At 37.5% G+C, this 26,405-nt stretch overlaps 2 protein-coding genes across 2 annotated transcripts; one reads left to right on the top strand and one right to left on the bottom strand.

The window, feature by feature from the left end:
- Window positions 1-1,769: 1,769 nt before the first annotated feature.
- TDO2 (tryptophan 2,3-dioxygenase) lies at window positions 1,770-12,135 on the top strand. Its single transcript, XM_054383101.1, has 12 exons — window positions 1,770-1,825; window positions 2,171-2,276; window positions 3,444-3,534; window positions 4,365-4,435; window positions 6,095-6,222; window positions 6,818-7,004; window positions 8,188-8,295; window positions 9,234-9,345; window positions 9,462-9,519; window positions 9,996-10,075; window positions 10,602-10,692; window positions 11,863-12,135. Exons 1-12 carry the CDS (start codon window positions 1,791-1,793, stop codon window positions 12,014-12,016), a joined length of 1,221 nt encoding a protein of 406 aa, XP_054239076.1. The 5' UTR covers window positions 1,770-1,790; the 3' UTR covers window positions 12,017-12,135.
- Window positions 12,136-13,784: 1,649 nt separating this feature from the next.
- CTSO (cathepsin O) lies at window positions 13,785-21,844 on the bottom strand. Its single transcript, XM_054383247.1, has 8 exons — window positions 21,689-21,844; window positions 20,665-20,770; window positions 19,547-19,680; window positions 18,202-18,369; window positions 16,672-16,793; window positions 15,297-15,460; window positions 14,755-14,847; window positions 13,785-13,819 (listed from the first exon to the last, which is right to left on the bottom strand). The coding sequence occupies exons 1-8, from the start codon at window positions 21,842-21,844 to the stop codon at window positions 13,785-13,787; spliced, it is 978 nt and encodes a 325-aa protein (XP_054239222.1).
- Between the last annotated feature and the right edge of the window lie 4,561 nt (window positions 21,845-26,405).

The following is a 26,405-nucleotide window of genomic DNA, read 5'->3' as shown; positions in this document are numbered from 1 at the left end:
TAAAGAGGAAGTTTAAACATGTTGGTAGTCCTGGAAATAACTTTCTAAATTGTAATCTGTCTGAAGCTTGTCTGTTGCTGAATCAGAAGGCAAGTTTGTATAGTGGTGCTTGGTTCAGATGATATCCTCAGTTAGATTTTGAGTTTGGTAACTCTGAAGCAATTAAGGGTAGTATTATCTCCCAAATAGGGACTTAATGGTTTGTTTAGTATAGAGTTTAGAAGGACTCTGATACTTCAAAGTGGTTTCCCTGCTGGGTAGGCAATGTCAGGTTGCAAGTCAAAGACCATTACTCTAGAAGTTTATTATTCTGTGTCCCACAGAAGAAACTAAAACTGAATAAGAAAACAGTAACTTCTCTGGTGAGGTGAAGAGTTCAAGGTTTTTGTTATTGTCCTTATTTTTACTAGATTCATACTCTTTCTTTGCCTTTTGTACATTGAGAAAAGGCAATAGAAATTTTGATTTCAGTGTGGAGACAGTCTGGATTTCATGTAAGAGTGTATAGAAATGACATGTCCATGCCTTTGAGATCTGTGGATGTGAGAGATTACTACATGTGTAATCATGGTAGTTTAGTGCAAATGGCATAGTGAAAAGCACAGTTTTCAACATTTATTTTCTCATGTATCTGCCAGTGTGCAGTCTTCATTTTCATTTCTACCTGTCTGCATTCTGAGGGGCTGTATAGAAGTGTGTGGTAAGAGGGTTATTTTCCTCTGTCAGGTTTTACATTGTGAAGGAAGAACACCTTGACCTTGCTTGATGGGTTGCCTCAGTGGACTCCTACTTTTCTTGTAGCTCAACATAATCTAATATTTGTGTAGACTGACATATGGCATCTGGATGAGCAGGGTATGCATCTTATCACCCATGTACTACATATGATTTTTTTTTTTTTTTTTTTTTTTTTAGTGAATAGACTACTTTGAAGTGACTAAACCAGCTGAAATCAGCACACAGACATCACTAACCACAGTAAGTCTTTCAGAGAGCAAATGATCTAGGGTCACAGCAGCCCTGTCGCTTTGTTTGCAGTAAAACTGAGCATTAACTTTTTTTCCTGAAAAGTCTGGCTGTCGGGAAAGAAGTGACATGTTACGTCATTGTGTGTTAGGCTGATGATTAAATAGACTTGAGTAACATTTGTCAATAAATGAGAGTGAAATTTTTGTGCAAGGAATTAAAATTAAGAAATTGTCATGAACAAAACCATGGACTTTTTTTTAAAGTATGTGTATTAACTTGAAATCTGTTACAAGCACTATTTAGTTTGCAATAGAAATATGTTCTCCTTCCCCTTCTTTTTCCTTCTCCACGTGTTTCATTTTTTAAACTTAAAAGTATCTTGATACAAGTGGCTGCAAGTTAAAAACCTACTTTAACAATTCCTGAATTTATTAAATATTGCCTTCTTCTCACACACAGTCCACTCATTGACTTACTCCAGCCGTTGTCTCTAGAGAAGAAGCTGGTGGATACCTTGCAGTGAAATGCACAAAAGCGTGTTCCATAGGACAAAGCAAGTATGCCAGCTGTTCCTGTTTTGATTGATTGGGGGAAAAAAAACAAACCCTGAAGAGCCAACAACACATGAACTTATTGATCTTTGTGCTGTGATAGTACCTGTAATTATTGAATAGTGGGGATGGGCTGAGGGCTAAGGAGGAGAATGTGGGGGCGGGCCTAGGCAGTGAGATAAGGTTACATATAAGGTGGCTGCAGTGGATTTTGGAACACTAACGGAGTATTCCCTGGTGTGCAGCTCAGCAAGTTTGGATCCTAGAATCATGAGTGGGTGCCCCTTCGCAAGAAACAATTTCCTGTGAGTCCCTCATCCCTGTGTTTTGCTTCAGAGAGTCAGTTCAGATGATATGTTACAGTAAACCATGAAAGCTTAGAGAGGAATGAATATTGACAAATAGACAGCTGTAGCTGTTGCTGAAGGAAAAGAGAATGTCCCAGCACTCATTATTTGATGCAATACTACCAGCTGTTACTGTGAGGAGGTGTTTCAGGTGTACTGTTTCTCTCAAAAGCCTGCTTCAGTGGCTGAGTTTCTCAAAACAAAGCATTGTTTGAATTGGAGATGCATTTGTTACTACAAAGTCAGATGTAGTCATAGCTCTGTAATTAAATAGTTAATATATTTAACTAATTTTCTTCTTAGATTTAAATTTAACAACCTATCTTTGGAAGATGAAAAAGATGACAAATCACAAGAAGGAATAAATAAAGCTGGTAAAGGTGGACTTGTCTATGGAGACTATCTACAAGTAAGTTTAAGGATTTCATGTTTACTGTCCTGCTCACTTTTAAGACTTGAGCCAGGACGTGTAATTGATGCTTCTCCTAGCGATCTGCAAGTCACCAATACAGGTGTTTGAGCACCCTTCATCTACCTAAGTTCTACACATGTAGCCATGTGCACAGCTTCCTGTCTCAAGTGGGGTGGGGTGGGGGAATTGTGGGATAGTTGTTCAAACTGCATGGAAGCTGGATATCTTGGGGGGGTTTGGTAGGGAATTATATCTATTGGTAAAACTAAACTGTGAGGTGGTGTACCTCAAAAGGCTTTCTTTGGTCTGACAATCACCATTTGGCAATTTCTCTGTGTCAGCAGGCTGCATGCAGCTTCCCTAAATTAGTTTGAAAGCCCAGAACACCCACAGAAACAAAACCAAAAAACCCCACAAAAACCCCAAAACAAACCAAAACCACAAGCAAACAAACAAAAAACCAAACCCAGTATCAAAACCCCCAACAACAACTAGAAGTAATTAAGAAACAAGTAAAAATAAATAAAATATATTATAAGTAATAAAGGAATCAATTTTTTTGTTGTTTGGTTAGTTTGGGTTTTTTTGTTTGACAGTATGAACTGAAGTGAGCAGAATTACTGTGTTAACAGAAGACTGATCTGTTGGCATACTATATGGAATCATATAAAGATTTCTTTTAAAACAGTTATAATTAGATTGTAAATTTGACTCAGGAAAAAATAAGTAATGTCAGAATTTAAATACCTAGTACAGCCTCAGATCAGAGCTCTTGTGCAGATATTATTGTGTGATTATATAGAATTTTACTATAGGAATTCCATTTTTACAGAATGCAACAGTATAGATGCAAGATCTAGAAAACATGCTGGATATTTTGTTTTCTTTTTTCTTGTGATGAAACATACCCTTAAACTGTTTCCTTCAAACTTTACTATTTGAAGAACCATAACATTCCATTTTAGGCAAGATTTATTTTTTTTAATTATAAAGTAAAAGGGACACCTGAGAATGTTTAGTCTAACTTCTCATGCAACCTGGAATATGATGTCTATATATACTTTAAAAAAAAAAATCCTTAAATAGTAGCTCTATATAGCATAACTACCACTGCCAACAGGAGAATTGAGAGCATTATGGAACAATCTTATCTTTATTTTAAAGCTGAACAAAATACTGAATGCTCAAGAACTTCAGAGTGAGAAGAAAGGAAACAAAATCCATGATGAGCATCTTTTCATTGTGACACACCAAGGTAAGTGGTTGGGAGAAGTTTATCAGTGGTTGACCAGTATTTCCACCACAGGGAATTATTCAGTACTGAAGCACACAATACTCAATTTGTTTTCATTTTAGACACAATCACTACAATTTCTCTGCCCTTTATCTGCATTTATACTTTTATATATCCCTATAACATTCATAAGTCTGTAATCAACTCTATACTTATGAAGCCATAAGTATAACCTCTGGTTTTAAGAAATCAAGCTTTGGATAGTTCTGTTTCTAGAGAAGTTAAGGTGGTGAAATTAGTTCTCTGACTAATAAGTTGCTATGCAGTTTATTTTATGCAATCTTTGTTTGCGTTGCTTGTACATTCTCTGAAACTTCAATCCAATTTTTACCATCTAGAGGATGTTTAGAAGCCAGCATGCTGGTTAGGTGTGCTGGCTAACTGCTAACATACACATATTTTGCAGGCACTGGCCTGATGCTATTTTGCCGCTAGTGACAGGGAATATGTAGTGGCATAAAGAGTGTAAGCAGCTCTGGAGTTATCTTTTATTGGAATATCAGATCTAGATTTTCTTTTTCCTGCTTGTGTAATGAACAGTATGCACATAAAATACGTGATGTGTAAAACATGCTTTAAAAAATTCTGTCAACATTCTCAGCACTGCATTACTTCATGTAATAATTTAGGTAAAGGATTAGCCTCCAGGAGTGTATCAACAATTGTTTTTGCACCAGCAGTATAAAACACAGGCTATTTGTTTCAAACAAAAATGTAAGAATTCTTCAATGCTATGAAGAAAATATAGAGTAACATTGAAGTTAATGCTGACGATGCTTTCGTTGTTGTAGCTTATGAACTTTGGTTTAAGCAGATTCTGTGGGAAATGGACTCTGTGCGGGTGATCTTTCAAAATGGCCACGTAAGTTAAAAGCAAGTCTTAACTTTGGGAAAATACAGCTCGCTCTCTCCTTCTTCCTGCCTTCCAGCCTGACAAAATTTGTTTTACTAAAGCAACATGTGCTCTTTCTTAAAAACAGCATGAGAACAAAAACAATAAAATTTGACTGAGTGGCTCTTATACACTGATAGTACAGACATTTCACCAGCAAAATCCTGACTTCCTCCTGAAGTCTGTTTTGCTTATGTCACTCTCCACGACCAGTTTTATAATATCCTACTAGTACTGGATAACTGTAGAAACTTAACCGAGGGATATTCTGCTGCAGAAGCATCATGCTGAGAGGCAAAACTGAAAACCGGAGGGCTCACTGGTATTTTTAAGTTGAAAAGCCACTTCTGTCTTTGTTAATTTTTTGAAGTCTACATGCTATATCCTTCCATGCAATATCTTCTATGCAGAAGGATAACTCTTTTCGGTAGTTGTGTTAGTATTAAATTCAACAGAAAAGCAATAATGTATAATTGTATGAGAATTTCTGAAAACTACAAATACATCAGGAATATTTTTAATACCTCTAAACATTTGTCCAAAGCTAAAACCAATTCAAAATAATAGAAAACTACTAAATACAACAATCAGGGAAAAATGTGGACTTCATGTAATTTGAGAAATACCTTGAATAACATAATAAGCCTTTGTAGATGAGGAAAATTTGAAACTAAGTGAGACTCTAAGAATGATTTTTTTTTTTATCATAATGTCCAATAAAAGTGTTCTCTGTTGATCTCCACATTCATAATTTTGTTGGGTCTTTAGGTGAACATTATATCAAATTATAACTGATTGAAATCAGTTCTTAAGCAGAATATTTTTCATTATTTCTTTCTGTGAAAAATGCAACTTTGCTTATAATCACAATTTGAAATGTCAATGTCAAGGTTAAGTACACAGCCTAGCAATTAAGTAAATGGTTATCATGCTTCATTTTTGTAGTCTGATATTTCCTGATTGCATGCCCAGGTCTTAGAGAGAAGTTTAATCTCATTGAAGCTAATCGGAATTTTAGCAAACTCCTTTGCAGACAAAGCGTTCATCTTATCCAGACAAGAGCTTCTATGTGTTCCATTTAATATTTTCTATTTCCCACCAGATGCAATCTTCTCTGTTTTCCTCTGCTTGCTAAGGCACATCTCTGATGAATATTTTTTTAGATGCACTCTGCTGATGCACTTCTCAGATAATTCTGCTTCTCAACATTTAAGTACTTTCCACCTGCCTTATGACTTGCTCCTTCACAGTAATGATTATAGAAGCATAATGTGATTATCATATCATATATATAATTAAATTTTATTGCAATAATTGGAAATGACAATGATATAAATTATTTTGGTCTAGAATTTAATTTCTTCTTATGACTTCTATTTCAGTAAAAAATGTGGGAAAAAATGATGCATTTGGACCATTTGTATCATCAGTCAGAGAAAAGCAGGTTTCAGTCTTTGAAAATTATAGTTTTGGTTTTCAGTTAAAACCAGGATTGTCTATTCCATATGAGATTCTATTGCAAAGAACTTCAGAACTATAGCTCTGTCCAATAGTGAAGATCTAAAAATAAATATGTAGAATATAAACAGACCGTCATTCTGTCAGGTTATGATCTTTATTTTTTTACAGGTAAGAGATGAGAGGAACATGCTGAAGGTTATCACTCGAATGAACAGAATTTCAATGATTATGAAATTACTCGTGGAACAGTTCTCAATTTTGGAAACTATGACTGCATTGGACTTCTTTGATTTCAGGTAAATACTTAGTATTCCTCCACAGTAATCTAAAGGCTGGTAATTCTCATCCTTAGAACTGATTGTGAATGTGCCTTGGCAGCCTGTAGTACACACATCATTTGGCAAGAGGAGAGTGTACCTTAGAAAGGCAACTGTGATATTTGAAGGCAAGGGTCAATTAAAAAGTTGAGCAAGAGTGTGAGTGAGCATGGTCTGCAAAGAAGTGCAAGTTAATTGTTGATGTTTATGTGTGGTGCTCCTGAGTGGTTTCAGTGTAAAAAGTTAAAACAATAGAAAGAGCTCATGGTTCTGTTAATTTACTTGAAACTTACTACAGCACAGTTGCAGCTGTATTCTACAGCAGATCATAGGAGTGCTTGGGTGAGAGAAATGCACTGTCCATAGATTATAAAATGGACATTTCTGTTGTTTTGGTTTCATAGTGTTTCCTTGCTTCATGTTTTGAAGGTGTCCGTAGTGCTGGAGGCTTCAAGGGGCTCTTTACATGTGAAATACATGTGGGGTTTTGTTGTTATTGAGAAGCAGAATCTCATCATTACAAAATAATATCCTGCAATTTTTTGGGGGGTCTTCTTTTCTTATGTTCCCAAAGATACTACCTAAGCCCAGCCTCAGGTTTTCAGAGCCTGCAGTTTCGCTTGCTAGAGAACAAAATTGGTGTTCCACAAAGTCTCAGAGTCCCTTATAACAGAAGGCATTATCGTGACAACTTCAAGGGAGAGGATTATGAGCTACTTCTTAAATCAGAGCAAGAACCAACGCTACTACAACTTGTAGAGGTAAAATCTGCCTTAGATCTTGCTTTGTTTTTCCTCTGTCTCCCAAGAACGGCCTTCACTCGCATCAGTAACAGATTTTTCTTCCTTGAGAGAAAGAAGCAAGCTAACAATTTCCCAGTCACTTGTGTTTTGGATTCTTACCAAATCCAAAATTAAGTGGAGTTAGTAGACCAACTGATTTTTCACAGCATTTCCTCTTGTTTGAGAAGTCTGACTGTTAAACTAGTAAAGTGCATTGTGCAAGTAGGAGCTAACAATATAAAGGTATCATTTAATTTGCATTGTTTTTCCATGACTGTAAATCCTTTTTAGACAAAAAAAGTTTAAAGAGCTTTCCAGTTAGTCATGGCTACTAGAGAGGTTCAAAAAAGTAAAGCAAAAATGGAAAGGAGAAAAGGTGTTGAACAAATATTTCATTGTCACTTTGACTTAATGACTGTCTCAGAGTTATGACTCACAGCAATTTCTCTAATGCCTTTGTCATTTTTATACACCAAAGTAACATAACTTTCTAAAGAATAATGTGGTATTAGCCTCAGTAAAAGCAGCCACTCTTACTAGACCTATCTATTTGTCCAATGATACTTGTAACGACATTTTTCTGGCTTTTCTTCATCTGTTAAGACTTCATGTTCTTGAATCCTTCAGACGATGACCATAAAGATTCCTAAGTTTTTCCTTCCAAATCTCATTGCCATTATTAAACCAAAGAGAAATCTTTCATAACTGCCAAGTAAATTTCTGTCTTATATCATGTATTTTGAGAGTTGTTAATGTCAGACTGCTGGATCAGCATTCACCTTGTCTGACATGGTAAAAAATAGTTGCATAAACAGTTTTATATCCTCTTTCTGAGATTTATCTTTACGAGTATCCAGTATATGTGAGATAAGATTGTTTACCTATATCTAAAGGGAGTTGGTTTTAAAGATAGTCTTAGAATGAGACAGCTGTCACCTTCCCACATTGATAATTTAACCTGTAACCTGTGGCTGTGTTTACATGGCATCATTATTCAGGTATAAAATACCTACATGTACATGGTCACTCCAACAGTAAGTATCTCTATATGATATTAAACCAGAACAACTGTAGTGGGATATTTTATGTTGCTGTAACTTACAATTCTAGGGTAATGTGCTTGCACTGTTCATGTTTGAACATATTCTTATTACTATTAAAGGCATGGCTGGAAAGAACTCCAGGACTTGAAGCAGAAGGATTTGATTTCTGGGGACAATTTGAAGTGAATGTTTTAAAAGGCCTAGAAGAGGAATTTGCCTTGGTGCAGGTATATAGAGTACTTTTGATGTAGCTACAAGCAAATACAGCTGGCAAAATGACATCCTGACATAAACCTGACTTTTGACCCACTCAGTTTCTCACTCCACTTAATCTTCAGCAGCCTCTGTCTGCAAGAGGCAGAAAAAGAACACAAAATTTTTCAGGAAATCTGAGTAAGTGTGTAATTTGACATCTAAGAGGGTTTAAAGCATGCAATACATGGGTGATTTTTGATTGCAAAAAGGAAACGGCTAGTATCATTGGAGGGGTTGAAACTGATTTTTCTGAAACTACCAGTTGACCTTTAGATAGTACTTGCATCTACAGTTCAGAGTAAACACAAAGTTTGGGCCCCTGAGCGTTGTGTATGGAGTGTCACAATATTTCTGTTTAACAGGATGTGGCAATTTGGTCTGTGTGATCATTTGTATTACACTGGCAAATAAGCACAAAAAAATCCTCCAGTATTGTAAGACCCGTAGCTTTGAGTACATTTTTAATAGAAAAAACACCAGAAAAAAAATTTATTTCCTGAGAATATCTGTTTACAGCTTAATAACTTAGCTAAAACTTTTTATTCAGGATTTTCCTATCCATAGCTGTGCAAGAATTTCTTATTTTTGCCTTGAAAAATAAAATTAATCAGACTTCTTTGAAGTTTAATGTTTTTAAGGCCTATAGAGCAAAAATGATAAACTGCAGCTTGTTTGAACATTCATTCATCTGAATTTTGTTGACAGCCAGTTAATTGCGCATTCTGTGGCATTTCTGGATTTTAAAGGACAGTGACTCAGTGACTCGTCTTGTTTGAAAATACATTTCTTACATTAAAGACATCAACCTACAGAGTATTTATGATGATAATAGAAGTTGCATTGTGGGTTATTCAAGTGCTTAATTTTCCCTATTGAATTCTGAAATCTGTTTGTGTTTTAATTATCAAAGGCCAAACCAGAATCAGAAGAAAAGGATGACTTACTATCTGAATTCCAAAAACAGAAAGACGTATTACTTTCATTATTTGATGAAAAACGCCATGAGCACCTGCTTAGTAAAGGTAGATTGCATTAATATATGGTAATATGCACTTTTTATTTTTTAGGCATGATGTATACAATCACATAATATCATTAAATTTGCAAGAGAATCATTAAAGACACTTGTATTTTGCAGGAGAAAGACGACTTTCTTACAAAGCACTGAAGGGAGCCTTAATGATCTACTTCTACAGGTAATGTTAGAAGATAATCTTTAATGCATACTGGCATGAAGGTGAAGGCTAAGAACAGCAGCACAGGTTTATTTTGGTTGGAATGTGCCTTGGAACCATCCACAAAAAATCACATTAGTTAGATCCAACTTGAAGGTCAGATTTGTGCCTGGTTGAGTTTTGAATATCTTCAAGGATGGAGCTTACATGGCATCTCCAAGCAGCTGATTTCATCTGCTCCTCAGATTGAAACTAGCTAATACCTTGTTCAAGCTGTTCTACAGAGTGTCCTAGAAAGACTTAAGAGTACTTTTGCAAGTGTGAGGGAAAAGGCACAGATCAAGATTTACAAGTGTTTGTTACGATATCTACTGACATTTCAATACCAGTTTAAGAAAAATATGCATTAAGTCACTAATATGTGTTGGTGAAGAGCTACTTTGAAAAATACAGCATATCATAAGAGGTGTCACTGTGTTTTCTCTTTATTTTCCCAGGGAGGAACCTCGTTTTCAGGTTCCCTTTCAGCTTCTCACCTCCCTCATGGATATCGACGTGCTCATGACTAAATGGAGATGTAAGTTTCACTTCTTGACAGTGACACTCCTTTTGCTTTTGGTTCATCCTTTAGGAATGACTTTTTTTGTTCATACTTTGGCCAAGACGAAAGACGAATAGCTGCTTCTGTGAGCATGAGATACAGGGGTACAGCTATCACTTTATGACATGCACTAAGTTAGGTGAACAATATTATTTAAGAGATAGATATTTATTTTCCAATGACTCCTAAAATGTCATCATGATATCCCTTCATATGCAATATTCCTTCTGCTCCTTCCCTATCAAGACATCTATAGATGAATGTATTGACTGAGAAAGCACAATACTGTATAACAGTTATATTCGTTCTGTATTAACAATAATTTTATGAGTTGACTGAAGAGTGGCATAATTAACTCCTGCAATTGCTGAAGACCTAATAGTTCTGTATGTTTGTAAAGATCTCTATGTGATCCTTATGCTATTTCAGCAATGCACCTTGAAGTGACCCTGTGGTTATGTCTTAACACTGAACATATATCCCATCCTTTTGCATTACTTAGACAACCATGTCTGTATGGTGCACAGGATGATTGGTAGCAAGGCTGGCACTGGAGGCTCATCAGGCTACCAATACTTACGCTCAACAGTGAGGTAAGAATCTTGTTTCCCCCCATTACCTGCAGTGAGTCATTGATACTCTGTATCAGGAGACTAGTTCCAGACAGCTCCTGGAAGAAAAAAAACTGTAGTTTCTCTTTTGGGACTCTACCATTTCCTCCTGGCTTTGTACACTTAACAGGCTGGCATACATGAATTCCAAGCTTTTTGGGGTAAAAAGAACTCCTTTTGATCACACATGCAAAGCGACAGATATAATTCTCAAAGAAGAGTTGTAGGTGTTATTCTAATAGCAATAACAGCAATCCCCCATTGTTTATTTAGTTTGTGTATAAACTAGCCCAAGTTAATGAGGGCACACAGGCTGGAAGGAAGTCCTGCTACTGTGCAACTGATAGCAGTTTCTTTATTCCTTAGCATGACTCCTAATCTTACAACCTAAAGTACTTTAAGGATAGAATATGTTCTTAAAGCTGATAGTAATTAATACTCTCTTGCTGTGCAGGCAGCAATCAGAAATGTTTCCCTTTGTTGGACAAAGTAAAAAAGGAATTTAAAAGGGATGATTAGAGGCTGAACACTGATGTCTCTGTATGGGTAGAAGTTTTTTTACACAAAATTTGAGGATTCAGCTAGTTAGACAGTTACAGCCTTGTAGCTGTAACTGTGTCCTGATGATTATGAACAACATTATGTCAAAATATACAAGGACATTTAGGGCATCTTCCTCTATCATGACCTTCTCTGAGGATTGTTTTCAAAGAGAACTGCATGTAGCTGGTGACTGCCACATACAGCTGTGAGTAGAAGGTGGAAAAACAGGCAGATGGTTAGACTGAATTTGAAGATTAAAGATTTATTATCTTTTTTTCAGCAACCCTTCACATTCCTCCTTAAATTCAGGTTAGCATTCTTCCTACATAATCTCCAGACCTTTACTCTTGTGGTAGATATGAAATAGAATTTATAGTTCACAAACTCTGCATTTTCAGAAGATGTAACTGTAGCAATCATATTTCCTTTTTAAGTCTGATCTGCTATGCCCTAGAAACAGGACGACTACATTATTACTCTGAACTACTTATGAGAAGGATTGGTGCAGAAGCTTTACTGAATAAAAGGGATGGAGTAATTCCTGAGGATTTCAAAATTATGGCCTTCCATGCAGGCATCACCACGTTAATTGTTCCAATTCTTTTTCAGTGACAGGTACAAGGTATTTGTGGATTTGTTCAATCTTTCAACGTTTCTAGTGCCAAGGCACTGGATACCAAAGATGAACCCAAACATTCATAAATTCCTTTACACAGCAGAATACTGCGACAGCTCCTATTTTAGCAGTGATGACTCTGACTAGCCTACTTTGCTAGACTGGTTGCTGTAAAGAACTTCAGGACTTTCCCCTTGAGTGGTGCTACCCCCCCAGTAGAACAGCTGTTCTCATAGAATGTGGGTGTGTAAATATGTATTTATGTATGACAGTTATGTGAATAGTATGATCAGCTCATGCAAGAAACTTAATTGTAGAAAAAATAATCTGTATTGAGTTGGCCTATTTTAAGACTAAAATGATACTCTGAATGACCAACTTAACTCTTAGTTGGCTTCTTAAAACCTATACCTACAGAGAGGTAGAAAGTGATACAGACTTATAATCATGTCTTATTTGTATATATTTTTATATTTGTTTGCCTAATGACTGTTACTAATTTACTTCTAATTGAGGCCATAATTCACCTTCAGCAGAATATTAGTTTTTGAGCTCTAGTAGAATTTCAAAATTTAGAATTACAAAATTCTATTTTGTACAGAATTTCAAAATAGAATTACAAAAAAATGTTTCAAAAGCTAAATTAAAAAAAATATGTAATATACAGAAATCTAACTTTTACATACATCAAGAATTCTGTTAACTATGTTACATGTGAATGTAAATCCCTGTCACAGAAATACTTAAGAACAGCAGATAAGTACTTTGCACTTGAAATAAAGCAGTGTTAAAGTTCATCTTTTGTTAAGTCTTCTTTTAAAGCAAGCATAAAGTTCAAACAACACTATCACAGGCATTTGAAATATTTTTTATTCAAAACATCATTGAAATAAAATTTACAGAATATAAAAGTGAGGAAAACCTGGCTATAGCTCACTGATAAAGCTCTGTTGTCTCCTTATTAGATTGACTCCTGTCTTTTTAAACTTTCCATTGAAAATACAGATACACTGCAGGCCTGAACTTGTGGTGAACCACTCTGTACCGTAGTGCTTTAGGTACTTATGCCTGGTAGTACCACCTCAAAAACACTGGTGGCACATCTGTGTTTGATACTACTATAACTCTTTATCAGTGCCAGTTAGGACCTTTGGTTATTGTTTTTCAGTTATGGAAGTGTGCTATTTGTTGTTTGTAAACTGCTAAGGGAAGGCCATTCAATGGAAGACTTCCCCTTTTGTTAATCTGACGTTTTCACATACAGTACATTCAGTAAGTGGCAGAACCTGAAGTAGTGAAACATAGCACTTGGTCTTCATTTAAAGTATTAACACTTAGAAGCAGAAGGACTAAATTGGCAATGCTTACAGCACACTATTATGAACACCCATTGCATTTGCTTAATTAACATAGGACAGTAACCGAGTGCAAAAATTCTGGTATTGCTTCGATACTTTTCATAGTAGTGCTCCATGAAAGACACTGCCCTTCTTCCCTGCCCAGTAAGAGCAGACCTAATCATAGTGCTTCTAATATTCAAAGTATTTCAGTTATACTGTCATACTATTGCTTATTTGATCCAAATTTCTTATGATCTGGCAACACTTCTTTCCTTTTAAGATTTTTTTATGGAGTATTCAACACCTGGATAGAGTTCAAACTCACAGTTTCAGTCTGTCTTTGTACCTCTCTTTTGCACTCAGCAGCTGAGCCTGAGTCTTCTTATTCCATGAGAGATTTGCTGTGAAATGCATGTTCCAATTAAAAACATTTTTAAAAAACCCAGTCAACCCATTCCTGTACTGGCTAAAAGCAGGAATCGCCCTTAAAACAATTTTATTTTAAGAAAATGTTCTGAAGAAAATCTTCAGCAGCATGTGTCCAAATGATACTTGTAGTCTTTGGCTAGTAAGTGTCAAACAAATACTGATGAAACTGTATCTGCAATACCTACAAATGAAACAAACAAACAAAATTTTAAATAAAGACTGGAAGTGGAGAATTGCACGAAGTTAAGTTCTCAGGATTCATATTCATGTAATTCCCTCTCTATTCCATTCCATGCCATGACAGTAGGTGAACTGCTGGGGGCAAGGGAGGCAGGGGATCAGCTGCAGCCCTTTTATTTCTTCCTTGCCTGACACTTCATGGTTAAGATCTTTCTCCTCCTTCCTCTGCTTTCATGTTCAAAATTTTAGATCCTTTCTGATTATTCATAGGATCACATTGCCACACAACACTTACTATCTAGTGGTCCAGTCCAAGTAATGTAGCTCACCATCTTTGCTGGTAAACAAGAACTTCACCTGCCTTAACTCCATATCCAGCAACACAGAAGAAACTGCACATTTAACACTACACAACCCCCTCAACCACTGAAAGTATATACCTCTATTCTACAAAAAAAGCCACAAGCAGGGTACACAATTCCCAAGCACAGGCAGATCCACTTCCCTCATTTGTTTGCTAAACTGAGCACAGAGATAATTTTATCCAGACATGGGCAGCTCTGAGTATAGCAATGGGGTTAACCTTGAACTATGACACATGCCCATACGCTTTACAATGTGTAAACGCCCATACCATCGCCTCCACACAGCAAGGTATAACAGTATCATGGAATGGCTTAGGTTGGAAGGGACCCTAGAAATCATCCACTCCAGCCTCTCTGCCTTTGTGTGATGTTTTTCAATCATTCAACTATATGGTATGGTTGGTCTAGCAAGCACTTTATTTTTCTACCTGGACTCATCTAATCTATTTTAAAACACAGCAATGACTTGTATTTCCTCTCTGAGAATCCCATTATATTGCCTTTTTTTACAGGGAGAAGCACAGCCCAGCATGTGGTCTTTGCCACTTTAATTATTTTTTGTCAGACTTACCACAGACATTGCTGCCTATCTTAACATGAACATAGCCATCTATTCCCCAGGCAGGCCCCCAAGAGTTCTGTACAATCCAGTAAGGGATACTGCCTGGAAGAGACATTTTCATAAACAAAGGCCAATTATGAGATTTGATAAACTTCCGACACTCTACAGAATTAATTACCTTCTTAATATCTCACAGTTTCTGACAGTTTGGTGATGCAGTACAGTAAAATCTACTGTTGTTCACAGAGAGGACAGAACTAATATTCCAGTGCTGAACAGACTGGATATATCCTCTGCTAGTGCAAACACACATAGAGACATGCTATTAACTTTACAAGGACATGAAGTCCCGTAGAACTGAAGGAGCATGGACAAGAACAGTTCTTCTGGAATCAGGCTGCAATTCCAGAACTGATGTGACACCAAAGCAAACAGCTCGTGACACAATACCCAGTTGTGGACTTTTATCACTTTCCCCATAGAAAGCAAGTTGCAAGTAAGAGAAAAAACACAAAACCTACTGGGCTGACGTTCAGTTGATAGAAACACACCTGTTCTGTCAAAACCAGTGATAAGTACAGCATGATTGGCTCTTCCACTGGAGCAGTGATATTGTATGATCCCACCAAGATAATCCTGCCAGCTAACCGCATCTACTGTTACTGCCAAAGGGCCCCAATTAACAAGCACCCTCATCATTTCTTCCTCTTGACCGCTGCAAAAGAAGTGAGTGATCATGCCAAGTTAGTAAGCACACTGAAGCAATCTGAGAGGTGGTAATCTACTTAAGTGTAACTTAAAAATCAAATAATTAAATTGTTTCTTCCAAGTTCTATGTAGCATATATCAACAATTATGTATTTCACGTACTGCAATGCAGTAATGAAAATATAGGGCCCACAGACTATGGGAAAGGTAGAGATCTAAAGATCTGATGCAATTAAAAAGAAGCAGGTTTCTGCATCAAGTCAGTGAGCAATGGTGAGCACACACATCACTCAATCAAAACCAGTTCTGGATAAACCCTTAGTCGATACTATTATTTCCCATTAGTTTTTGAAACATACAGAAGTATCTCTTATACATAAAAATATATTAAAATATGCATCTCAAACATATCAAAATACAGGACATTAACACTTATCAGACATGTGGTATCAGCATCCTCATACAGATATTTTTTTTTATATAATACCCTGAAATATATATATACCTTATATAATACCTTTCTCACTGCATGGTATTTGCAGTAACTAACTTTGGGAAATACAGACTGGCAAAACTAAAATTCTAGTTACTTACACCTGACAGTAATTCAATTCCTAGTCAAAATTGTATTTCTTGTCTTTAAGTTCAGTACGCAGCTGTATTGTACTGATAAAAAATTAGAAACAGACTTCCTTGGTACAGAAACCCAAAAAGCTACTAGCTGTCCTGACACAATTCAGTTAATACTGCTTGTAAAGTCATGGCCTAGAGGATGCTGTGGTTGGGTATGTGAATGGATAAATACCCAAGTAACTGAATACTTACAATTTATTTTTCAACAAATTCCAATTACTATTGGTGGGATTTAATGTTTCTGATACTTAAGCAGTCTAATGTTCACTTAGCATGTAATCAAAAATTGCAGCTGACTTCGTGTTTCAGTTTAAATATAGCCAATCTAACAGACCTCATTTCAAGATGCAGACTTAAGCTTTCTAATTTGAGCAGGCTTAGTGATGGCAGGGTCCAGTGGATTCCTTGTTGCAGCCTTCAGTCACAAAATGTTATGTATTAATTCTTATCCAGTCACCAGCTACAGAACTGATGCAATCAAGCTCATAACCTTTGGCTGGTCAATGCACTATTGGCTCTCGCTTACTCCAGTTACAGAACACAGAAGGAAAAGTACAGCAAGTAAAAACAATCAATAGTAGCTACCTGAAGTCATATGCAGCAAATCCTGTTATTGAAACTCCAAAATCTGAGTGACCAAAATAATGGCACAGTCCTGTCTGAGCTTTAAAAGTGTATTCTGATTCTCTCACGAGTTTTACTTTTGTCTGCAAGAAGACAACCAATGAGATTGTAATGCATTTGACTTAGACACTACGCAGCACACATTGAAAATGACCATAGAACTGACTCAAAATTCTGTGTCCTCGGTGAGATTAGAAGTAAGAATTTTATTTTGGGCAGTTAGTAATTTACTATCTCTAGTTTCCTTTTTCATGAAGATATCGTCAGAAAAGATCCAGAAGTCTTTAACCAACGAATGACATTTCAAAGGTATCTCTGGTTTAAACTAGCCTAACGAGCAACTCATCAATTTCAAGACACAATGACTATGTATTTATTTAATGACTGGCTATTCGTGCTCTTCAAATGAGATCGACACACAAAATTATCCTCTTCTTGGGTCAGTTCAAGAATCACAGATATCCCAGAGACATTTGCTTTAATATACTGAAAATTAAGTCAAATTCTGCTCTTGGCATCAAATCCTCATGCTAATATATAACGTATTGGATTGGCTGGTGCAGTTCAAAGTCCAGCTACAAAGCTTTTATAATTTTGTCTTCTGCAGTACAGCATATTTATAACAGTGTTCTCCAGTCTCATTCATTTGTAGTCCTTCTGCTGCCAAACAAGAGGGAATTTTGCTTCAGAGGAATCCAGACTAATATTCTGTCTTTCTTGAAACACAATCTTATCTATACTGTTACTAGCTGGGGTTATAAGAAGCCTGAGAGGCAGAATTGCTTAATCAGGACAATTGGGGTTTTATTTTAAAATCTTCAGAAACCTAAGATACTCTTTTTATATTCTTATAGCTCAAGCTATCGCCCTGGAGAGCACTTTTTGTCTCAGAGATATTAAAATGCTTCTTGTTACAGATATTATTAACACACATTTTGCATTTTTTTGTGAAGGAAACATGTTAGCTACAACAAAAGTAGAAACTATGCCTGCACTTTCATAGTTTTGGCTTGTCAGTGAAACAAAGGTAACAGCAGTCACATTTATTCTGAGGTTCTCCACACTTGTACATGATTTTCCAGTGTTTCAAACAAAAAGTACAGAACAACATCCCTCCTTTTCCCAAGATTCTGGTGCCTAAACTGGGCACTCAAATCCACAATATGACATGTGGATAAATGGCTCCTTCTTCACTGGTACTGTACATCTGCAGTTCCAATTGAATTTTGTGGAAATAACCTAGCTTTCAAGGAACTTTCTTTTCAAACCCTCTGGGTCCATTTGTTAACATTCACAAGAATATATACAGACCACAAAATTCCAATCAAGTTTCAGTGCAGCTTCAACAAACTCTCTCTTGATTCCAGATTACATAAATATGTTGTACACTCAACCTTCCCCATCAGATTATCATCCCCCTCCTCCCCCCCCCAAAAAAAAAGTTAATATGAAAGCTAAGGTAGGATTAGAGATTTATGAAGAGTTTCAAACCTGGTTCAGCCAGCTCAAGGCACTAACAATGGATCCTCCGCTGCAGCCATAATTATTGTATGAACAGTCAATAACCTGCTGCACGCTGAGTTCTTCCAGGTTATTTCCTTTAATTGCATAGGCAGACTCTATACCACCCACAATGCTGAAAGCCCAACAGCCTCCACACTGGTACGAAGAGAGGGGAAACAGGGGAGGAAGGAAAAAGTCATCTTTCTTTTTGAAGCCAAATAGAAAAAGAAGAGAAGAGTCAAAAGGGTCTTCTAATGCTCTTCATCTTTCAAGTTAATTTTTAAGGCAATAATATAGAAATTTAATCAGCCATTTAAAATACCTGGTTTTGTTTTGTTGTTTTTTTCCCCCTGTACTGCTCTCTGAAAGCTAGAAATGCATTATGGGTGTGGGTGTCTTATTTTAAGAATTCCTGCATTGTGGTTGTGTTACTTTAAGAATTCCTTCTTGATTCATTATTCCTCCTTAAGATGGATGCTGTTTATTGTGCGGTATCTATAAGAAGGATGGAGGCTCAAGAATGAAATTATTTTCTAACCAAATTAGTTAGGAAGTTTTTGAAAAGCATGCACTTAAAGCCTTCAACTTTCTACAGTCTGAAGAATTTAAAGAGATTTGATGACAGTTTAAGAAATAGTAAACTGAAAATAAGCAGAATAGAAAACCTCTTAGACACCAACAGAATCTACACTGCAGTTCTAGGCTCTTTAATCTGTGGCATCTAAGGCAGAAATTTATTCCTAGGCAAGATCTAGGTTATGCTATAAGAAGCACAGAAAGGAAAGATGTTGGGGATTTAACAGGTTGGTTGTTACCAGTGACCATAACCACTCTGGGATAAACTGTAATCACGTGGTTCTATTCCTATCATGAAGGCATTCCCTGAGGTATTCAATTGTGTTGACCAGCCAAGGTCATTCAGTCATGAGAAAAAACAACAGCAGAGAATCTATATCCATCCTGGTGAAATGCAGGGGATAGGGTCAGGTATTGAACTTCTTCCTCTCTCTTCAGGAAAACCGAAAATACATATGGCATAAAATATCTGCAGATTTAGTTCACTAGATCAAAATGTGTATTACATACAGTCTATAACTGCACAATTTCTAGATGCACACCTTTCACATATCATGCTTTTAAGACTAATCCCACTTTGCATAAAATGCTACATGATTTAGTATATGTTCAACTGGCCATACTTGTGACTGAGCTCCAAGGAGTCTTAAAGCAGTGCTGGTCCCTTCCAAAACCTTCACTGTGCTCTTCAATGTACCTGCTGGAACTGTCTTTGAACAGTTTTTGAGAACCAGGAAAGGAAAATCCTAGGACTTACTGTTTGCTGATTTCTCACTTCTGCAATGACTTTCTTGTCCCTCCAATCAAACTTCTTTGGCAAAGGTTTTTCATTTCTCCTTGGCGCTTTTATGTATCTGGGAAGTTTGTGAGGTATGCTTCTTAAGTAAATAGCTAAACATAGAACACAAATATCTATGAATCTAACTTAAAAAAAACAACAAACAAAAAACACCACAAACAACTGTTTTACTACAAGTTGTAGAGGTAACTTCAATCTGTAGTTAAAATAATGAAATTGCAACTAATTCTCAAATACACAAAAAATTCATGTATTTTAAAGTAATCATTATACTCCAGAATTAATATAAATATTCTTATAGTTCTAGAAAGAAGTACTCCATATAGGTAACGTGGATATAAAGCATGAGCATTTACATAAAGCTGATCAAAAACTATCCCATAAAACAAGTTTTATTTGAAAAATTTCACAGCATTTTACTTATGGGAAAAATAATACTTTATTTTAGCCAGATAAAAGAGGAAAAATGTGAGAGAAAATAGCAAAGAATTCTAAAACACACGCAAATTGCTGTTTTTTCACTAAAAAAGGTTGTTTAATTATCTAAAATTGAAAAAAAACTGTGAAATCCTCCCATGAAAAGAACATCTAACAGCAGACTTGAAGAAGGGAAAATTGGGTTGGCATCAGAAAATTTTCCTACTAATGAAGAAACATGTTACATAGCTCCTGAAACTCACAGCTTTCATTTACAGCTGTGGACCTTCAAGCATTGTTTGGATTGTTTGGACTGTGGTCCCTACCTTGGGGTAGGGAATCGGAATTTTAGAGTACTCAACAACCTTATGTGTCTTCCAATTTTAAAACTGTTGCAACTGATAAAGGTTTTAAGGCCCAGAAAGAAGTGAAAGTTTGTATACTAAATCATATTCAGGCTCTGGGCAATTCAACCTTGCAAGACTTGAGAAACATGAAAAGAAGGTTGTATCCTTTTGAAGTATTTTCAGTTTAGTAGGAGACATTGTAGACAAGCTAACTATCAACACTGGAAGAATTTGTGAACGTGAAAGATACAAGGTTCTTGGAATGAATAAGAAAAATAACAGAAATGACACTGGCAGCAGCCAAAAATGTACCTTTGAACTCTTCAGGAAGCAGGTGAGAAAACTGATTTATTCCATAGAAAGCAGTCGCATTATCTTTTGATGAGGAATTCATTAATCTAATTCTTTTAGCACTTTCCTGAAGGAAAAAACAAAACAAAACAAAACAACGGGTATTTTGTGGACATAAGTTAGCAGTAGTGAGAAAGCCACAAGAGCAGAAAATGTTAGCAGTGGGCAGCTTTTAATCTCAGATTCATCATGTTTTGCCAGCAAACCAACACAAAAGCCATCAGACTAACGACGGCTCCAAGAAAGACCAATGAAAGCATTTGTTAAGTATGTACAGGGTAAAATACTGATATGAGATAGACAAAACAAGCAGTGAGGAACAAATTGTGTCAAATTCATCTGATGTCCTTCTTTGACAGCACAACAAACCTTGTGGTTCAGAGATATGCAAAAGCGTCTTCAGATAAAAGTTAACCCTGTCTTGCTATATGGCCCTGTAAAGCAAAGTAACAGTATAATGACCTAAATGCATTTTAAAAATAAAAATGTCAGGAATCACCATCTCTAAAATACCTCGGTTTCGATCTACGAAAGCAAAACAATCTGACGCTCCCACTCTTCAACTACTGCTGACAAAGTTGAACTATTAAAAAATTAACGCCAGGGTTGAAAGTCGCTTCCTGCGGCAGCAGGAGGCCAGCGCGGGTCACAGGGCTCCGGCGTCCATTCGGTCAACGCTGACACCTGGCGTCAGAAGCGGGGAAGGAGAAAAGCAACGGCACCCCAGCGACACCAACTTGAGTGGAAGCCGAGCTGACAGGGCAGTGGAAAACGGAACACCAATGGGCGTCGGAGTGGTTTTCCGTACTATGTGCAATCTGTGCCGCGCCACTTCACCTCTCCAACCGCCAGTCATTCTGTTAGCAGAGGCAGAACCGCGTTCCCCCACCTCTCCTCCTCCAGAAAAGCTCGCAGCCACCGCGGTCGCAGTGGGAACTACTGTATGGCACGAACCGCGAGCGTAAGCGCGGGCAGGGACACCTACCCGGAGGGCCGCGGCCGCCGCTTCTTTCTCCCGGTCACCTCCGTCCCACGGAGAGCGGCCCGGACCACCACCGCCCTCCTCCCCAAATCGGGTGCCTGCAGACACCAGGACGGCGGCGCTGCCCATCTGCAGCAGGCAGCAAAGCAGCCCCAGCATCAACATCCCTATACACCGTCTGAGGCAAGCACTAAGGTCCGCTCCCTGCCAGGTCCCCAGCCGCTGCCCCTCCCCTGTCCGCGATGTCATGGCGGGGTGGGGCCTGAGAGGCACACCCCCACCCATAGAGACTGCGGGCCGGGTAATTTTCACGTGGGGAGAGAAAAGTTAAGATGCCTTTCTTCACAGCTTTTGTCCGGGGCAGCCCCCATTTCTTCCTACAGCGGACAGCGCTGGGCGAGGCAAGGAATGAAATGATGGCCACCCGGCAGCAGCGCCTCCAGTACCGCCTCTTAGGGGCTGGGCCTGTGGCGGCCGCAGACAGCGGGGTTGGTGGTATCTCGGTTGTCCTACCACCGTTTTTCCCGTGCATTGGGGTACTTGGTAGTGCCTGGACAAAGTCCATGTTTCAGGTGGTGTTTTTTGGTGTGAGAGAGGTGCTGAACCTTCAATTACCCACGAGGTTAAAAATTAATGCGGCACTTTCCCCGAGGGTAAAGCTAGTTAGTACCTGCAAACTGGGCTGTGAGTAGGAAGAAGAGGCAGTTACTTTCTGGGGCAGCAGAAATACAGTTTATGGGGTTTAGCACTGGAAGAAGGCATTGGTAGGAAGAGAAGAGGTATTATAAGCTGCACAGCAGGTGTCTGCAGCCCTTACAGTTAGGTTATGCTGAAAGAAAATAATTGAAAGAGACCTCTGTGTGCTTGCCACAGCTCGTTTCCTTAGAGGCAAGTTGCGTGCTAATACTCCAAGCATGCAGGTTAGTGTTTGGCATCTAAAACTTTCCATTTGGCAGGTATGAGTTAACAGTCTTTTTTGTTAATAACCATCGTCAGGTGTATTTACACACTTGATGTTTGTAAATAGAATGATTGTATGTTTAACCTATGTATCTGGAGAAGAAAAAGCTCCAAGGAGACCAAATAGCAGCCTTCCAGTACCTGAGAGAGGCTTACAAGAACTCTGGTGAGGGATTGTTTACATAATCCTGTTGTGATAGGATGAAGGGCAATCGTTTTAAATTAGAGAAGAGTAGATTTAGATTGGATGTTAGGAACAAGTTCTTTATCATGAGGGTGGTGGAACACTGGAACAGGTTGACTAGGGAGGTAGTTGGGCCCCATCCCTGGAGATACTCAAGGTCAGGCTCAACGAGGCTCTGATTAACCTGATCTAGTGGAGGATGGCCCTGCTCACTGCAGGTGGGTTGGACTAGGTGACCTTTGGCAGTCTCTTCCAACTCAAAACATTCTATGATTCTGTATTTCAGTTGTTTCTGCTGCTTTTCCTCCTTACCACAATGTGAAACACAAGTGACTTGTTCCATGATCACATTTAGCAATTTCTGCAAATCACATTTGCAGTGCTGTGGTTAAGAATCACAAGGCTTTCCTCATGCAGAAATCTGAAGTTACAGGGTGTTAAGTTTTGCTACCATCATTTGTGTTACAGCAAACTTTGTGTCAGAGTGTGTACTTCCTATAGGATGAGGTGCAAAATTGTGCCAGTGAATGGATTTCTGTGGCCTGCAGCATTTTACCTGCTAGTACGAGTTTGAAAGAGAAATTAATACTGTATGAAATGCAAAATGTCCATGTGTTTTTAAATTTCTAGATCAGTAGGTATGCAAGTAGTATAGTAAGTAGTAAGTAAAAGACAAAGGATTAAATAGTAAGTAAAAAAAAATGATTAAATAGTAAGTAAAAGACAAAGGATTAAATTAACAGCTGAGCTGGGTGCAGGGTGGATCAGGGCAGCCTTGCTGTTGTACCAAGCCTTGGAGAACTGTGCCTCTCTCTATCCTGTAATTCCTGGTTCAAATGCCTGGGGTACTGACTTCTGTGAGCTGGCTTATTTTGTAGCATTCCTCTCTGGAATAGTAACTGCTGTTTGAGGGGGAGGCCGTGTAGCTTCAGCAATTTGAGTGCTTGTCTGATTTTTAGCATCTCCCCACTGGTGACTGGAGAAAGATTTAAATAATTTTTATCATCAGTACCACAGAGTCTTTTGCATTACATAAGCATTTACAACTTAACACTCTTCCTCCTTCCCCCTCACAGAAAATGGCCTTTTGCTCTTTTCTGTGACTAAAAAAAATATTTTGATTATGGCAGTACTTATGCTGCTTTTTTTTCCTTTTTAATAACTAAACAGCAATGGCAAAAAAAGGCTTTCTAGAATGAGGCTACAGTACCAGAGTTGTTATCTCTTAGGGGAAGAGAGGACAACCCCCAGTATGGTATTCGTGAGATGACAACAAACCTCTCCTGTCGACCCACCCATAAAGGAGTACTTGTGTTTATTTGCAGAACTCTTATCATACAGGTAACTTTTCTTAATGAGGAAATGAAAAAATCTTTTTTTCCCCTGCTTTATAAGCTAGAGCTCTATGTATTTCTATAATGAAAAGTTAACATGCTGCTATTACTGAGAAGTTGAGGCAGTTTAGAAATAGTCATAGTGGCAGAGGGGTTAATGATGAAACATCAGTTCAAGTATAGCCTGGCAGTATAAATAAAAGTTCATGATCTAATCTCACCAAATAGCTCATGTGCAGGATTGATAAAACCTGTGGGGATTGTGATCCAGGTCTGCCTTTGCCTCCCCTATTCTCTGGAATGGCTCTCAAGGGACTGGATGAACTGTAACCAGTTTTGGTACAGGAGGGTTATTTATGGCTTATAGTGAGAATATGAAGGACCTTGTTAACAGAGAAAATTTTACTGATTTTTCTCATATGTTTTATCATTGTAAACCCAGGATCAGTGTAAGATACATTATTGCAGCTGATTGCAAACTCATACTGATATAATGAGGTCTGGGATCACCATAGAGACTGGATAGGATAAGTAGAGTAATATGAGAAGTCAAACCTTTTTAAAGATAGTCTGAACCTCAGCAGTCAAATTGAGTGCAAAATCTATCAAACTGTGACTCTGGATATTTGCTAATCCTGTGTGTCACGGTGAGACCCTTGGGAGGATGGCAGGGCGGTGGCTGGCAAGAGTGCCAAAGAAAAGCATGCTATGGGAACTGTAACTTTGTAGGGACTGATCATGAGAGTAGTGGAAGCCTTAATGCAACAGCTGTGTGATATTCTTCTGCAAGGTATATGATAATGAAACAGAAAAGAAGTTGCTTTACCAATCAGTGTAAGCATTAGAAAGATGCTGAAATTAGCTTTAATGAAAAGTAAGTTTTGAAATAAAGTGGGTTAGATTTTTCATCAGGCTAACATCATCAACCTTGAATAAATTTGTCTGCTAGCTTTGAAATCTATTGCTTGGAAATTATGATTATCTCAAAAGAAATACATTTTCTTTGCATCCTAAACATAGCTTTACTATAAAAGAGAGAAACTTTCAGTTGTTTTTCATCTGTTTCCATAGACTATGGCTTGTGTGTAACAGGCAAAGATGATGTCTTGCTTGGAGCAGCCATTTTATTTTGTATGTAGGCTTCAAGATTTACTTTTCCTGGGAAACACGTGAGGGCAGCAAAGGACTTCTGAAAAGTTGCAAACCATGCAGTTTTATTTTTTACTTCAATTAAAATAAACCACAAACAAACAAAATCTCCTCCTGTTTTGGGAAAATAGATGTACCTCAGATTTATTTGCATTAAAAATTCTGTGCAGCATAGCAAGAGGGAAAGGTGTGTTTCTCCTGGGTTTGCCCTGTGTACTAAGTAGATGTGTCAATTTATCTTGCTCAGGAGGAGAGACTGTTAGAAAAGTCTCCTCTGAAACTGACTCAATGAGAGCAGAAGTGTAACAAACAGCTAAAGGCAGGCGACTGACAGCCAAAGTGTGTCGGAATGCTTTATTTTTCCACTAAACTACCCTACTATCAAAGCATTTATATATGTGCTTGGATGAACAAAACCACACCAAAGTACATGGAGAGCTCTGTCTACAAGCATGTGATCTCTGCTCTGTTTTGAATTACTCCAGTGCTTTACTGTAATAAAAGAAAATACACTTGTGAAAATATCGTAATCATGCCTATAAAAAGCAGTTGAATATAAAACTTGTCGATTTTAATGTGTTTTGCTGTTTAGTTGTTGGGGTTTTTTTTTGTGTGTGTGATTTTTTTTTTGTTTTGTTTTTTTGGGGGGTGGGGTGGGTTGTGTGTGTGTTAAAATTTGTGTGGTTGGTTTTTTTAAAGTATTATTGATACCAGTTCTTACTGCTTCATTGACAGAGTTGAGCCATATATTAGTCACACAGGTCACCCTGAACAGGTGATTAAAATCTTTTAATGCTTTGTTTACGTTGCAAGCTTTTTCAGAAACTCTAATTTCAAGTTATATAATTGTAAATGCTTATTTTAAAATATATTTTAATAGCATTTACGTATCTCTTTACTGTTATGGCTATTCATTAGCAGTATTTCAGGGGCCCAAACAATGCATTCTGAAAGAAGCAGCAATTATGAATTTAGGAACCTCTGAATTTTTTTTCTTAATGAAGATATCCCTTATTAAAAGTTTTTTTTCTTTTCCTTGTGCAAAACACAAATTTCTAAAATTACTTTAAATTTATAGCAGTGTAATAGGTGG

This window comes from Indicator indicator, chromosome 8 (genome assembly GCF_027791375.1).
Source record: "Indicator indicator isolate 239-I01 chromosome 8, UM_Iind_1.1, whole genome shotgun sequence".
NCBI lineage: Eukaryota > Metazoa > Chordata > Aves > Piciformes > Indicatoridae > Indicator > Indicator indicator.
The sequence above is the reverse complement of the archived record's forward strand: the minus strand, read 5'-3'. Positions and strand labels throughout refer to the sequence as shown.